The following is a 15,557-nucleotide window of genomic DNA, read 5'->3' on the forward strand; positions in this document are numbered from 1 at the left end:
AGAGATTTAATATATAAGATAAACATTTGAATGGGATGAAGTGTAAGAGGTTCTGATGGGTGCAGCTTGGTTCCTGCATTGCAGATACTGATTTGTTCATGAATTTTAAAAGACCACAGATATTATCCATCCCTAATTTTCTAATTCTTCCAAAAGGTAAGGGACTCTTAAATCAAAAAATCGTTTTGTCCAATTACTGTTGGACTGCTTCCTTAATTTATTGAATATCTTCCTTTCTGGTATGTCCTTTTATCTCTGGATTTTATAGCTCTAATGGCAGCTTCAATGTTCTTACATAGTAAGTGGCAGAGGTCCAAGGCAGGACTTTCCCACTTATTAGAGGGTTCCAGGGCAAGAGATGTTTGGGGACTTCATAATCCTTCTCCCAAAGGATGAACTTTTTTCTCTCAGAACAGTTCTGACCTTGTTTGTACTCAGTCATTTGTAATTTTAAAATAATGTAAAGTTGTCAGTTTCGTGAGGATCACATTAACAATTACTTATGTTCTTTGAAACTTTGTTTCTTACCTTTCTGCTGGAATCTGTCGCCTGGATTAGGTCAACTAACTTTAAAAAATGTGGTACTTCTGTCAGATTGTGTTTTTTAATATGAGTGGTATCATTGCTATAGTTCATAGGACTTAAGTACAGAGTCTTGCATTTAGTAGGCTTTTAATATAATGTCTATCAAAGAATTGATTTCAGTAGTATTAAACTGTTTTAAGTTCCATGAGGTTCCAAACACTTGGAGTTGATCCATTGATTTGATTGTTGAACACATTCCACTTTATTTAAATAAACATGTAGGTGGAATGGGAAGGAGAGTTTAAACAACAGGTTAAAAACACCTAGTAATAATAGTATACTAAACATTTTTTTCAGGAATCATATCGACAAGTCATGAAAATGAGACCAAAAGATCTCTGGAAGCGATTAATGATAAAATTTCGTGGAGAAGAAGGCCTTGACTATGGAGGGGTTGCCAGGTAAAGACATACTCGTCAGTAAATGACATATAGATCCTTATATTTGCAGATTAGATACTCTCTGTGGTGTAACCTTCTCATTGGTATTTATTTTCTAACATCATGTTACCTAATGTTTGCAGTATGGAGGATACCCTTGTAGATGCATTCATAATGAGGTTATTTAGTATAGCACTGCTGCCAGTAAAGTATTTTGAACTTGCTAATGAATCATGTCGTCCAGTGAGACTTTCTCTGAAAACTAGCTGCAACCCTGTGTGGACTGTTGGTAGGGCCTACAGGCCTGATATTTTCTCCATTTCTCTCCTTCAGTACGTGCTGTTCCCTCTGCTTTACACTGTCAGGAATAATCTTGAGATTTTAATGACGTGTATTCTAAACTGAACACTGTTTCCCTTTGCTTCCATTGCCATGCTTTTTAACCTTGTTAAAGGAATGTTTGTGTCGGGAATTATGTGTGTATATCATAAATCCTCCATAGAATATTTCAGTACATTGAATATGATGTTTCTGCTGCATTCATACATCAAGTATTTTTTTCCAGGTGTGAGAATTCACTATGTATAAACGCAGCAGAAACATTATAGCTTCTTTGTTAAAACATTTTAAGGACCATCATGATAATTCTGTCTCCCCTAATCTAAATCCAGCCTAAATTAAATTTGTGTTTCCACCAGGTCCCATAATTGCTATTTGGCATTACTTGTTTTCACCTGTAAACTTTTTCTGTGACCTTTTTACTTGCAAATGGATAGCTTCTTTAGTTTGGATTTTTAGAATTGATCACTGTGCATGCATGCTCAGTCGTGTCCAACTCTTTGCAACCCCATGGCCTGTAGCCCACCAGGCTCCTCTGTCCATGGGGATTTCCCAGGCAAGAATACTGGAGTGGGTTGCCATTTCCTTCTCCAGAGGATCCTCCCGACCCAGGGATTGAACCTGAGTCTCCTGCTTGGCAGGCAGATTCTTTACCACTGAACCACCAGGGAAGCCTTTAAAAAACACATATATGCATAAAAAATATACAAGACATATTCGGTGGGAAGGTTGCCTATTGGAGATCTCACTTTATCTTTTTAATCTCTAGACTTTTCAAGTATTAAGCATAATGATTTGATTTAGATGCCATCAAATGATAAAACTTTGAAATGTTTTCCTCTATTTTAATAGTGTTTCACTGCATTTCTTAAAATTATATTATTCTCCTGTTTAATCCATAATATCAGAAATATCATTTACGTGCCTTTCCTAGCTGAGGAATGACAGGCTTTGAGACTCGGACGTCACCTTAAGTTCTAGACTAGTGATTTTATTTCTGTTTCACCAAGACAAAAAGTGGTCTTTTATACTTTGAAAATGTAAATGATTTAATAAGTTTAAGGTGATAGAACTGTTTATTATAGGTTTTAAAAACACTGATGTATGCTTGAAACCAAGAAGTGGGATGAAACATCCCCAGAAAGTGCTGGCCTACCCTTTTATTCCCACTTATACCAAAGGCCTTGGTAGTTTCTCACCACTTACATGTTTATCACGGTTATTCTAGGGTTTACAACAAAACAGATAGTAGAAATGGATAATGAAATTTTCTTACTAAAACCATACCAACAGTAATACATGAATTAGTTATATATGAATGTTATATATTGCATAAACTAGTATAAAACTGCCATGATTGGAGACGATCAGGGTGGTATGAATGGGACCACTTGGAGGTTTTGAAATAAAACCATATTCTTCCCTTCATTTTATATTTATTATGGATCACAAATTTGTTTGGCAATTAAAAGTAACAGACCACTGGGCTGCAGCATCTAATGGTACTTCTGGATATCATTATTATGTTTGCTGATATTAAAATGTCACAAAATTACCCAAAATTGAGTGAGACATGAGTTCAATACAATAAAACAAGGGTTTTCATTTACTTTGGGGCTTGGTAGATTCTTCTTCTTTTTAATTTAATTTTTATTTTTAATTGGAGGATAATTACTTTACCATGCTGTGTTGGTTTCTGCCGTACATCAACAGAAACCAGCCGTAGGTGTTCTAGCTCCTCTGAACCTCCCTCCCACCCCTCTAGGTGGTCACGGGGCATGGGGTTGAGCTCCATGCGTTGGTATACTTTTCTTAAGTGATATTACATAACTAGTTAGTGCTTTATTTTGTTTTATTAAAAACCTTTGCTAACATTAATTAATAGCATATCTTAGTAAAAGTATATTTATTAACAAAAAATTCCTTTGGCATATCTTGTTTTTTAGGGAGTGGTTATATCTCTTGTCACATGAAATGCTGAATCCTTATTATGGCCTCTTCCAGTATTCAAGAGATGATATCTATACATTGCAGATCAATCCTGATTCTGCAGTTAATCCGGTATGATTGGTGGTTATAATGATATGAACTAACTTATGACCTACAATGTTTTTTCATCTTTAAGTGTCAGTGTAGTTTATGACATAGGTTTGCTGTCTTTGTTCAAGTCACATCCTTGGACTTGGCAAGTGTTCTTTTAAAGAGTTTTCTTAGGTGAATGATTATGAGTGTGTGCAACAGTTGGGCCCAGGGAGGTTTACTGCATCACTGTTTATAGTAGCCCCAACTGGAAATAACATTGCTGTCCATAAGAGGGGTTGGTTAAATTATGACATGAAGCAGAACAACGTGGTTAAGAGCTTAGACTCTGGAATTAGACATGAGAACATATCCTGGTCCCATTACTAACTAGCTTTGTGACTTTCATTGACTTAAGCCTCAATGATAAAATATAATTTGAACCTGAGAGAAGGGTTGTGACTGTTAAATGAGACTCTGCACAGTGCTATACGTTATTAACCCTATTACATATTATTAAGTACTCAACAAGAGTTAGCAGCTGTTACTCATTTGTTGGTTTTATAGTATTTCTATTATCTTCCCATACAAGGGTATATTATAGAGCCCCTAAAATGATGTTGTGGGATAATGGATAATGATATGTAAAGATAGTATTTGTAATAGGTGGAAAAAAGTTAACAAAATAGAACGATGCAACTTTGGTAAACATATGTATATGTGAGAACATTGAAAAGATCCACAGTGTAATACTTAGCAGTGGTTATCTCTGAGTGTTAAGACTACGGGCTTTTTTTCCTGGTCTGTATTTTCTAAATAGTAGTGAACGGGTACTACTTTTTTAAAAGAAAAGTGCTATTTGTAAGATAAATGGGAGGCTTATAGGTGAGCTTAGAGATTGTTAAACAGAGAAGTAAAAGAAGTTTAAAATACAAATATCCAACAGTAATAAAACAATATATCATGGAAGACCAAATCTGTCTAAACATGGTAGGCATGGTAGGTTCCCTGCTAGGTGTTCTTCATAAAGGGGAGATTTTTAAGTGAAGATTCTGCTTGACCAGCTCATTACCGCCACCGTAGTAATGATAGCTCATGTTTGTTGAGCATTTACCATATGCCAGGTCCAGCGCCTTGGGCTTCATCACCTCATGTTACTACCCAGAGAGACCCTTTTTAGATGCTATTATTACCCTTATTTTTCCAGATAATGAAAAACTATCTCTACAGAGGTTAAGTAGTTTGCCCAAGTGTACATAGCTAGTAACTGGTAAAATCAGGACTCTAGTCCAAGTTAGACATGAAGTCTGTGCTCTTAAATCTGTGATGTTTTGAAGTTCAGTTTCTGGTTAGGTCAAGAGAACAGGGAGGTAGAGAATTGAAAGCTTTTTTTCCATGACAGAGCCATGACTATAAGGAGCTCAGCAGGAGATGGGAGGAGAGAGAACAGGATCTGCAGCAGATTTAGTGAGGCTGCAGAAGGACTAGACTTAATTTCTGAGGATAAATTTTACAGAGTGACTGCCCTTTCTTTGTGAGAAGCATGGACTCTGCTGCAATATTTTGTAGCAAAGTATAGTATCTTAAGTGTGCCCTATAGAAACTTTCCCTAATGAGTATTGAGCCTTGATACGATAGCCTATCCACTTAAATAGCTATAAATTGGAGTATAAGTTGATACTTATTATTTTAAAAATTACTGTTGCTTACATATTTAATTTTTATTAAAAATTCCCTGGATAGTACCTACCTGGAATATTTACATAAACTCTCTTCAATTTCAGGAACATTTATCATACTTCCACTTTGTTGGACGAATAATGGGAATGGCTGTGTTCCATGGACACTATATTGATGGTGGTTTCACGTTGCCATTCTATAAACAGTTGCTTGGGAAGTCCATTACTTTGGATGACATGGAGCTAGTTGATCCAGATCTTCATAACAGTTTAGTGTGGATACTGTATGTATTGAGTCTTGTTCATTAGAATCTGAGCTCTTAAAAGATACATGCTTCAAAATGGATGTACTTTTTTTGAAATATAAAACATGATGCACGGAAAATATTAAGGGTGATCATCTGAGTGATGGGACCATATGAGACTTTTCCTCTTTCTGCTGCTTTTGTGTATTTTTAAAATTCCTAAACTGTAGCAAAAGTGGTATTACTTTAAAAGGGGAAAATGTAGTATACTCTATTTTTAAAAGCACTTAATGATTTCTTCAACATGATGCATGTTCTGTTTCCATTTTTCATATGTGAGAATAAGGTATTTCTGCTGAAATGATGATTGCTGAAACCATACTTTAAAAATGGTATTTGTAAGAGTCAGCTCTGTTTGTTGGGAGGTCATTTGTTTGTGAAGATACATGGCCATGCTTGTTTTTACCAAGTACACAAGTAGCTTTCTCAGTGGGGCTCCTCCGGTGTTTGGTCACTTGGATTACCGAGATTCTGGTAGAAGTTCTAACCTGAAAGCCAAACAGAACTGAGGTTTCCCTGTGTAAAACCCAGCTTTCCAGGGCTTCCTCATTACTCAATAAAATGTTCCCAGGGTTTATGAAGGTTAAAGCTCTTTGACTTTTCTGCCCCCCAACTGGTAGGAACAGTGGCATGAGAACTAGTAAAAAGAACATAGGGTCAGATGTTCCTCTGTTTGTCATGTCGTAAAACCACCTTGGGGGGACCGGGATGAAGGAAAAAAAAAGAAAAAAAAGAAAGAAGAAGAAGAAAAAAAAAAAAAACCTTAGTTTTATTTGTCTCACCAATTAATATATCTCCGAGATCTGAATTTTAGATTTTCTAATCAGGTGTCTTTCCCCTTTTTTCCTTTCTAGCGAGAATGATATCACAGGTGTTTTGGACCACACCTTCTGTGTCGAACATAATGCCTATGGTGAAATCATTCAGCATGAACTTAAACCAAATGGCAAGAGTATCCCTGTTACTGAAGAAAATAAAAAAGAATATGTCAGGTAAACATTTGTATCTTCTTAAGCCTGAGACTTGTTTTAATGTTCTAGAATGGTGGTACGGAAAAACATTGATGTTTAGGTAGTGTTACTTACTGCCACAGAATAGGCCTCTGCAGAATTAAGTGGCTTAAAAACTACCACCATTTTATTATTTCTCATGGTCCCGTGGGGCAGTTACTTGGATCGAGGATAACAGGGGCAGCACACTGCTCCTCCACATGGTGTCAGCTGGGGCGGAAATGTTAAGACGAGCTCTTCACTCACATGTCTGATGTTTCACCCAGGGTGGCTTGGCGGGCTGGGGGCTGGCTGGAGTGGACGCTGGGTCACCATCTGGCACTTGGTTCTCACTGTTGGCTGGGCTCCTCACTTATCCCACGTGGTGTCAGAGGCCTCTCTCTGCAGCACAGTAGCCGGGCCTCTTATCGGGTGGCTGGCTTCCCAGAGCACAGAAGGAGGAGTTGTGGGATCTTTTAAAGGCCTAAGCCTGGAACTGGCCAACATCACCTCTGCTGTATTCTTGTGGTTAAAGCGAGTCACAAAGCAGCCCAGGTTCAGTTGAAAGAGGGGCTGTCCAAAGGCACGAGTTTCAGGAAACACGCTTGTCGCGTCATGTGTAGTAGCTCCCACAGCTAGCTGTGCAGAAGCACTTTCGTGCTGTGTTACTAGGACTTAACCCTGTTTATAAATGAAGATGTTGTGGGTTTATATAAGAAACACGTGTTTTCAATAGAAATATAATTTATGAAAATAGAAATATATTGATATAAAAAATAAATTAGTGTAAATATTAAAGAAATATAGATATATAAGAGGTACTATATTTCTTATAAAAAAATCAAGAAAATGTTCAAGTTTTGTAAAATCACCTGTTGATTGAGAAATCTAGAAGTATTAAGTGAGATCATTTGGCTCATGGTATGTGAAGTTTTTCTAAGCATTAAACTATGATAATCAAATTTAGGAGTTTGAACTTCACCATATGTACACAGAAGCATGCTTGCTGTACTTTTTGCACAGACTATGTCCTCAGGTCTTACTGACTGAAATGTTTCAGTTCACGGATGAGGCCCATCAGTCTCATAGCCTGTGAACCCTGGTAGAGCTTTGTTGGAAAACAATTTGAGAACAGCTGCCAAAATGAAAATGCATATGCAGCTCCATTCTTAGGAATCTGCTGTTTGGAAACACATTTGTAATTAAAGAAATATAAGGCTGTTTATTACTTGTAAAAAAATGTGAAAACTGCAAAATGTTTATAGAAGAGAATGATGAGATATACTAAATAGAATATTGTGTGACAATTTAAAAAAAAAGAGATTCTGCATAAGCTGTCACTTAAAAAGCATGTCTTGGAACAAAGTCTGTATTGTTTTATTCTCATACAGATGATGTTCAGGAAGACCACTTACCCAATAAGATGTTGCCTAGGGTGGGAGAGTGGAAGTGATAGGCCTGGAAGTAGAGAGGAAAGAGGGTAAAAGAGTGGACTTTCAGGTTTTACTCTGTCTCCACATTTAATGTTTGATTTTTTAACTATGATTTTTCTTTTAATAACAAACATATTACATTTGTAACTTAATGAGGGACTTCCCCATGATCCAGTGGTTAGAACTCCTCACTTCTACGGCAGGGGGCATGGGTTTGAAGTTTGATCTCTGGTCGGGGAACTAAGATTACACATGTCACGCAGTGTGACCCCACCCCCCCCAAAATACACACACACACACACACTAAGATTACACATGTCAAGCAGTGTGACCCCACCCCCCCAAAATACACACACACACACACAAACACACCAATTAAAAAATAATAAGGATGAGCATGAATTCCCTGAAGTTCAGTAGTGGGTCACTTCCAGGATCTGGGTAGACTGCTCATTTTCCAGGATTCAGCCATATTTACAGGCACAGTAGTTATTCCTTGGGGCTTCCCAGGTGGCTCAGTGGCAAAGACCCTACCTGCAGTGCAGGAGACGTGGGTTCAGTCTCTGGGTCAGGAAGATCCCCTGGGGAAGGAAGCATGGGAATCTCATGCACAGAGGGACCTGGCAGGCTGCAGTCCAGGGGTGGCAAGAGTCTGACAGGACGACCACCAATCATCCTTACAGATACAGTTTTGAAATTACACAGAAAAACTTTTCACAGGTGGGCAGTTTTGATGTGCCCTTAAACAAAGAAAAATGAGGTCCCCCAAGGGATACAGTTAATATTAAGTAACTTACTTCTTAGAGAATTATTTCTTCCAAATTTGGGAAAGGAAATCCTGACAGATTGGGAGTAGGAGTAGTTCTGAGGTTTGTGAGAGAAATTTTCCTGGGAAGATAGATTAAAAAAAAGGGTAATTCATGTAGAAAGTGTAAGTCCAAACAAAGCTGTAAGTAGAGCTACACATGAGATATAGTTTCGTGTACTTTTTATTGCTCAAATTACATCTTTCAGGGCTTTTAAAGCCTATAGGGAAAAACAAGTAGTCAAAAAGTGCTTGCTAGTGGCTTTTACTGTTTCTTCTCATTTTGGATATGGGGATTCTCTTTACCTCCCCTTCCCCTGTATACAACCCACAAAATATAAAAACAACACCCAACACATTCAGATTGTATTTTTAAGTGAAATCAGAAAAATTATTTTTGGTTGAATGGGCTCTTTTTTCTGGTTACTGGCATGCATTCTAGAAGCTGAGAAAATCGTTTCATTTAGATTTTAACTTCAGACCCATCTGCTCTCCAGCCAACTTCCAGTTTAATAGTTTTTCTGAAGTGAAGAGTTGCTGTAGCGATGCTGCTTTTGTTAGTGGAAGGTTACTGCTTTTTAATTTATACTGCTTATAATTTATACTGAACTGCCTCACTGCTGAGGATCCATCTACCTTCAGTAATCTGAGATTCTTTTAGATTTTAGACTAAATTCTTAACGCTAGACACTTGTAAAGTGCAGTGTTGCTAATGTACTAACGATTCATAGTAATTACCAAATCTGAATATATTTGATCATACAAAACCCCTGCCCAATGTTTCCAGGCTTTACGTGAACTGGAGATTTTTACGAGGCATTGAGGCGCAATTCCTGGCCCTGCAGAAAGGATTTAATGAAGTAATTCCACAGCATCTGCTGAAGACATTTGATGAAAAGGAGTTAGAGGTCAGTGTATGAATGTCATGACATCATCTAGTATAACAAAGCAAGGTTGAGAAGTTTCTGTTACTTAGCTTTAGAGGAGTTGTATTTCTGGTACTTTTGAATTTTTTCGGTGTGCTGCTGTGAGAATTCTAACTCATAGGAAAAGCCTTTCATGTTTTGTAAATTCTACAAGTAGTCTCTCTTATATTGTGACTATCCTTTATTCTTCCCTATTTTCCATTCTTCCTTTTAACAGGTTTTGTGTATTTTGTGTATATTCTTCCAGTGTTATTTCCTATTCTTTAATTAAATGGCTATTGATTTAGTTAAGTGAAACTTTATCAATTGGTCTCCACCATATTGCAGTTTATTTGGAATAAAAACCTAGACCCAATTGGATTTACGTTAAGCTTTACAAGAAAGCACTTGATAGACAAAAACCTAGAGGAAACATTTAGGATCATCTAAACCCGCCTGCAATGCAAGAGACCTAGGTTCGATCCCTGGGTTGGGAAGATACCCTGGAGAAGGGAAAGGCTACCCACTCCAGTATTCTGGCCTGGAGAATTCGCAAAGAATTGGACGTGACTGAGCGACTTTCCATGACTGTCAAAACATCTTCAGTCTCCTTGGAAACTTTTGTTACTAATACAGACTTTAATAACCAGTTAACCATTTTTTAATTTTAAAGCTAGTCCTTAAAGCACCTTAAGTTTGGTTTTATAATTAAGACCTTTAACAAATATATCTGAGTTACTACTGAACTACTTTGGAAAGTAATGAGATTTTATTCTACGGTTTGACTGAATACCATCCCCATTCTTTTCGTGATTGAATTATTCAGTAGTGAAATGACCAGAAGGAAGTAGGAGGAGGAATAAAACACAGCAGGAATGACAGTAAAGTTGAAATACGATGCATTTTTTTCCTGTTCGTATAATAAATAAGGAATTTGGCCTTAAAGTTACCACTCCTCTGAAGAAAGGAATTTTGAGAGGTATCTTCAGTATTATAAGTACTTCTGTAATTCTGTTTGGATAACCACTTACCTGTTCATATAGCTGTGATTCAGGATTTTTCAGAACCCTGTAGAAGCTTTGTTGCAGATTTTATTCAATAATGTTAGGGTTTGTTGTATAATTTCTACTGCTAATTAACTTTTCATAAGAAATATATATATATATAGTTTATTTTAGTGTTATACTGAGTTAGTATAATTAATTATAAACTATGGGATTTGCAGGTTGCATTATGTTCTGTACTACACACTATCATAAGTCAGTGTCATACACAGGTCAGTAAGATGACTCTGTCTTGGATCCTAAGGAGGTGTGCGTATTAATCGTATCAAAGTGATTTTGATATATCATTTATACTGAGCCTGCAGCAGAATGCCAAGCAGAGCTCTGTAACAGCACATTCATAAATTTTGTACTTTGGTTCAGCTTTAAGCAGATTGTACCACTTACTCAACACAATTTCTTGAATGCCCATGGTTGCTTTCACAGGATGTAATGAAACAGATACTACTGCCTTATTACCGCAGAGGAAACTGTGGCCAAGGGAAGTGAGCTGAACTGCCCAGAATTCCAAAGCTAATAAATGTTGAAATTGGAATAGTAGATTCAGGTCTTAAGGAAGGCATATGTAAACTGTATTTACTCCGAATCTAGTTTCTGATCATCATTTTTTTTAGAACTCTACTGTGAGATTATGGAATTTCTCATCTTGTCATGTCCATCACTGTGGTTCTCACATCCTGGGTAGGGAACCTGCAGTGTGTAGGTACTCATGGAGCTTTTAAAAAATACAGACCCTAATTCACCCCAGATTCACAGAATTAAAATATGAGCATAGGACCTAGTGTGTATATTTTGAAAAACTTTCCAGATGGTTCTGACGTCTACCCTCGATTAAGGACACCATTTGAAAGCCAACATTGCAAATCTAAAGTTCCATTTTGAGGAATTTTTGGCCGACTTGGGTTTCCATTGGCTCATTATTTGTGCAATATTTTAACAGCTCATTATTTGTGGACTTGGAAAGATAGATGTTAACGACTGGAAGGTAAACACCCGGTTAAAACACTGTACTCCAGACAGCAATGTTGTCAAGTGGTTCTGGAAGGCTGTGGAGTTCTTTGATGAAGAACGACGAGCACGGTTGCTTCAGTTTGTGACCGGCTCATCACGAGTGCCTCTGCAGGGCTTCAAGGCTTTACAAGGTAAGAGAGAGGGAGGCACAGACAATCTGGCGTCTCATCGTCGGGGGCAGGGGGTTAGTGTTTGGTATATGCAGATGGTGTACAAACGGGCTTATAAACAGATTCTCTCTTCACTCTAGTTCTTACCTGTAACTCTCGTGTCTTGATACCTTCTTCTCCTTCCTTTCCTTGTTCCCTCCCAAGAGCCTTTCCTGCTGGGTTCTCTGTGGTTGTAGTGAGTGCCGCATGTCGGAGACGTGTGTGCTGATGCTCTGCCTTTTCTGGACCCCTTGCTTTAAAACGCTGTTGCCCGTTCCTCTAGGGGAAGTCTGTCTGCTTCCGTGTTCACATCTCAGCCTGGCAAACATTTACCCATTTGGGAGGCCTCTCCCCTCTACTTTTTTAATAGAGGCAGCATGAGCTGTGGAAGCCATTTGTCTGGTCAGAGCACTTTTAGTTTATGCATGGCATCAGACCATCTCACAGCCATATTCCATTTTTAAGAATTGTTTTCCATGGAAGAGCTGTTCAGTTGGGGGATGAGTTGGGATATTGCTAGTGATCATGGTGCTTCACTGGGTGGCAGTGTTCCTTTACTTCTGAAGCTCTTCATTTTTAAAACTGCTGCTGCTGGTGACGGAGGGTGTAGGAAGCAAGGCTGGTACATGGCCCCACAGTGCTGCATACAGTCTACGTGTCGGAACTCCGCGGGGGAAACAGACGAGTCGTGCTTGCATTGCCCATGCGGAGACCTCGTTATCAGCAGGCTGCTCAGATGCATGAAGTGAAGTTGTATTTCTGCAGACTCGTTACTCTCTAGACTGTGATCTTTTGCTCTCTGCGAAGTCTGAGGAGTGAAACCTAAATCTGCATTAGGTTGTCATCTTTTTGAATATGTGCTGGACCTTGGATTTGCCCCTTTGGGGCAGTGATTGTCCATAGAAGATAAAAGTTGGCAAAAGATTTCAATCTTGAACTTTTCCTTAAATCGAAAGGCTAGCAGATCAAGGAATCAGCCTTGTTATCCAAGGTCAGTTCCAGCTTTTAAAAACCCAGCTTCTTTTCCTGGGCCTTTTGGCAGCTGTGTGGAGTCACCAGTCCTCCCTTAGCCCTAGACCCTGTGGTTTATGTACCATTTTTATTCTGAGATTGTGAAGACTGATACATGTGCCTGCAGTGATCTGACCCACATTGGCTCCCTCTGCAGGTGCCGCAGGCCCACGGCTTTTCACCATACACCAGATCGATGCTTGCACTAACAACCTGCCCAAAGCCCACACTTGGTGAGTTACTTCAGTAGCTTTTTTCCCCTCATGCCAGGTATGTAGGTGTTAGTTTCAAACAGATTTGACATTTTATTTGTTGTTCTTTCTACTGAATGGAGCCTTAAGAGTTGCTTATTATTCCTTTTTAATGGATTAAGATTATCCAAAAATGGATAGGGAAAATCCCTTTGGGGGCTTTTCAAGTAAATCTCAACTTGAGAGAAATATAACCTCTTTCTTGTAGTTTTCTGTGTGACACAAGAGTGATATGGCTGTATTAGTTTAGTGTAAACTAATGTACACTTGCCAAGTCAGTTGCCTTGTTTTGAGTGAACTGTGATTTGCTTATTTACAGCTTCAATCGAATAGACATTCCGCCCTATGAAAGCTATGAAAAGTTATATGAAAAGCTGCTAACAGCCATAGAAGAAACGTGTGGATTTGCTGTGGAATGACAACTTTAAGGATTTACCCAGGACTCTATTTATAGCCTGACGGACAGACAGCCTCCTTTCAGCAGAGTTTCAAGGAATGCTGAAATACAGGAAAATGCCCCACCCCCAACCCCCCCTTTAAAAAATTTTAGGACACTGTGAGGGGAAAGGACAATTTTGAAATTCCTTTTCAAGGAAAAAAAGAGGTCTTTATGCTTTGCCATGAGGCCACATTCAGCTGCTATTTAAAATTAGTATCTTGAACCTAAAGAATGCTGACTTTTCCTACATTTCCAGAGTTAGGCAGTATTCTACACTTAAAGACTACTACTATTTTTATAAAAGGTAATCTATTCAAATCACTTCACAGATTTCAAGTCTATCAAATATCAAGACAACTTCAGCAGTCGGTACAAGTCACATTTCATTTTGAAAACATGATTTTGAACAGCTCCTGTACTTGCTCTTTGTAAAAAATAAAATAAAATAAAATTATTTTGAATTATTCTACCTTTGTAAACAATTGGCTACAAAAGAATCTTAAAAAAAACATTAAGCCATTTCCAAGTTTAATTGCATTTTTCTATAGCAAAGCATTATATTTTAGAAGCATTATATGTTTCAACATAGCCTAAGTGAGTTTTTTTTTTATATTTTTCAAGCATGAATTCTCTGGAATACAGCTATATAATTTTGGTTGTCAAGTTCCTAATGCAACCATTTAGTCTGAACTTAGTAGCTTATTTGCTACAATAAAATGATGCATTCAGGGGCTCCCTGTTCTTTAAGAGACTTTAAAACAGAAACCTTAATTTTTTATCTTGAATGAATACGATCAGGTATTTTGGATTTACTTTGCATCTTAAATGGAAATACTGCATTTTTATAGCTACTCAGATCACGTGGATGAGATGGGATTTTCATTCTGTTACTGGGTCAGCTTATCTTTGAGAGATATATATACTATTTCTGTAAACCAAAGTCTCCTATGACAAGTGCACCTAATTCATATTATATTTTAATTATGGTAAGTTTCTATCAAGTAAATCATCCTGAATGTCTGTTTAGCTGCTCATATCTTAATCAGTTAAAATTATGAAAAAGGAAAAACTCTGCTCAAAAGATTATTTAGCAAAGCTTAGGAAACTCTGCTTTTACCTAACAAAATGAAGGGGTGGTGGGGCAGGAGATGTAATTACAAAAAAACAACAAAAAACCAAAAAGTGATTCTAACTCTCTCATAAACATTAAGTCTGAAGAGTAATTTTGGAGGTAAGGGAATCTTCGGTTCCCTTGGTGTTGAAGATCAGCATTTGATTTTGAAACATCCAGATTCAGCTTTCAAGGTGCGTGGCATGTTGCATGATCCAGAAGGCAACCAGAATTCTGGAGTGAGAGCTTGGAAAAATCTGAAGTCATGAGTGGTTTTTTAAATTCAGCCACCAGAAATCTGCACTATTCTCTTTTTTTATTTTTTACATTGTTGAGAAATCAGGCATAGCAAATTTTGATGAGATAGCTTTGTTTAAATTTTGCAGCGTAATTATCAAGTGAATCAGCCCTTTGTGTTCATTTGATGGATTGGTTTCAGCCTGTGTTCTTGGAGCCAAGGGCTTCCTCAGAGGTGCCTCAGAAGTCACGGTTAAGAGAGGAGGGACAAAGAGAGGGCGAAGAAAGGCCGAGTTGGTATTTGAGCAGAGGCCTCGAACTCCCCACCTGCCTTTACCCGGAACAGCTCTGATTTTTCTTTTATATATTGGAATTTTACGTAAGGTTTCAGAGACTAGGAGGGGTGGGGGGATGGGTAGAATACAAGAGATGGAAAATTTGCTGCTTAAAAAAAAGTTGAGAACTACTCCTATAGCTTCTATGTATTTATTTCATTCAGCCAAATTTGACAGCCACACGCAAGCTGGTTTAGTCATAACTGTGTAGTGGCGACGTGCTTATGCTGAGCTGTTCCTTCCCACTTTGTTTTCTTACTGCATTCTTAGTTGTACCAGAGAACATCTTGAAATACCCTGTTTGATTATCAGTAGTTTTCAGCTTTCACAATAATACCTTATTGGTTGCAGGTCCATCTCTCTCTCACATTAAAGCACTAGCGCAGTGTAATTGTGCCTATTATAATCTTTCAGTAAAAGTACATGATGAACACTTCAGAGAAATTATAACTGACAGATGCAGTAATGATGAAATGCTACTCTCAAAATAATGTACAAAGTAGAGCAGGC

At 37.9% G+C, this 15,557-nt stretch overlaps 1 protein-coding gene across 1 annotated transcript in view; it reads left to right on the forward strand.

The window, feature by feature from the left end:
* The window catches only part of SMURF2 (SMAD specific E3 ubiquitin protein ligase 2), a 109,282-nt gene extending 95,464 nt beyond the window's left edge, over positions 1 to 13,818 (forward strand). Inside the window, exons 12-19 of the mRNA XM_065908530.1 lie at positions 883 to 986; positions 3,251 to 3,365; positions 5,108 to 5,286; positions 6,162 to 6,299; positions 9,322 to 9,442; positions 11,444 to 11,645; positions 12,832 to 12,907; positions 13,245 to 13,818. Coding sequence (XP_065764602.1) covers positions 883 to 986; positions 3,251 to 3,365; positions 5,108 to 5,286; positions 6,162 to 6,299; positions 9,322 to 9,442; positions 11,444 to 11,645; positions 12,832 to 12,907; positions 13,245 to 13,344 — 1,035 coding nt within the window. The 3' untranslated portion in view covers positions 13,345 to 13,818. The remainder of the gene's footprint in view (positions 1 to 882; positions 987 to 3,250; positions 3,366 to 5,107; positions 5,287 to 6,161; positions 6,300 to 9,321; positions 9,443 to 11,443; positions 11,646 to 12,831; positions 12,908 to 13,244) is intronic.
* Positions 13,819 to 15,557: the final 1,739 nt, after the last annotated feature.

Source organism: Muntiacus reevesi, chromosome 18 (genome assembly GCF_963930625.1).
Source record: "Muntiacus reevesi chromosome 18, mMunRee1.1, whole genome shotgun sequence".
In the NCBI taxonomy this organism is placed as follows: Eukaryota; Metazoa; Chordata; class Mammalia; order Artiodactyla; family Cervidae; genus Muntiacus; species Muntiacus reevesi.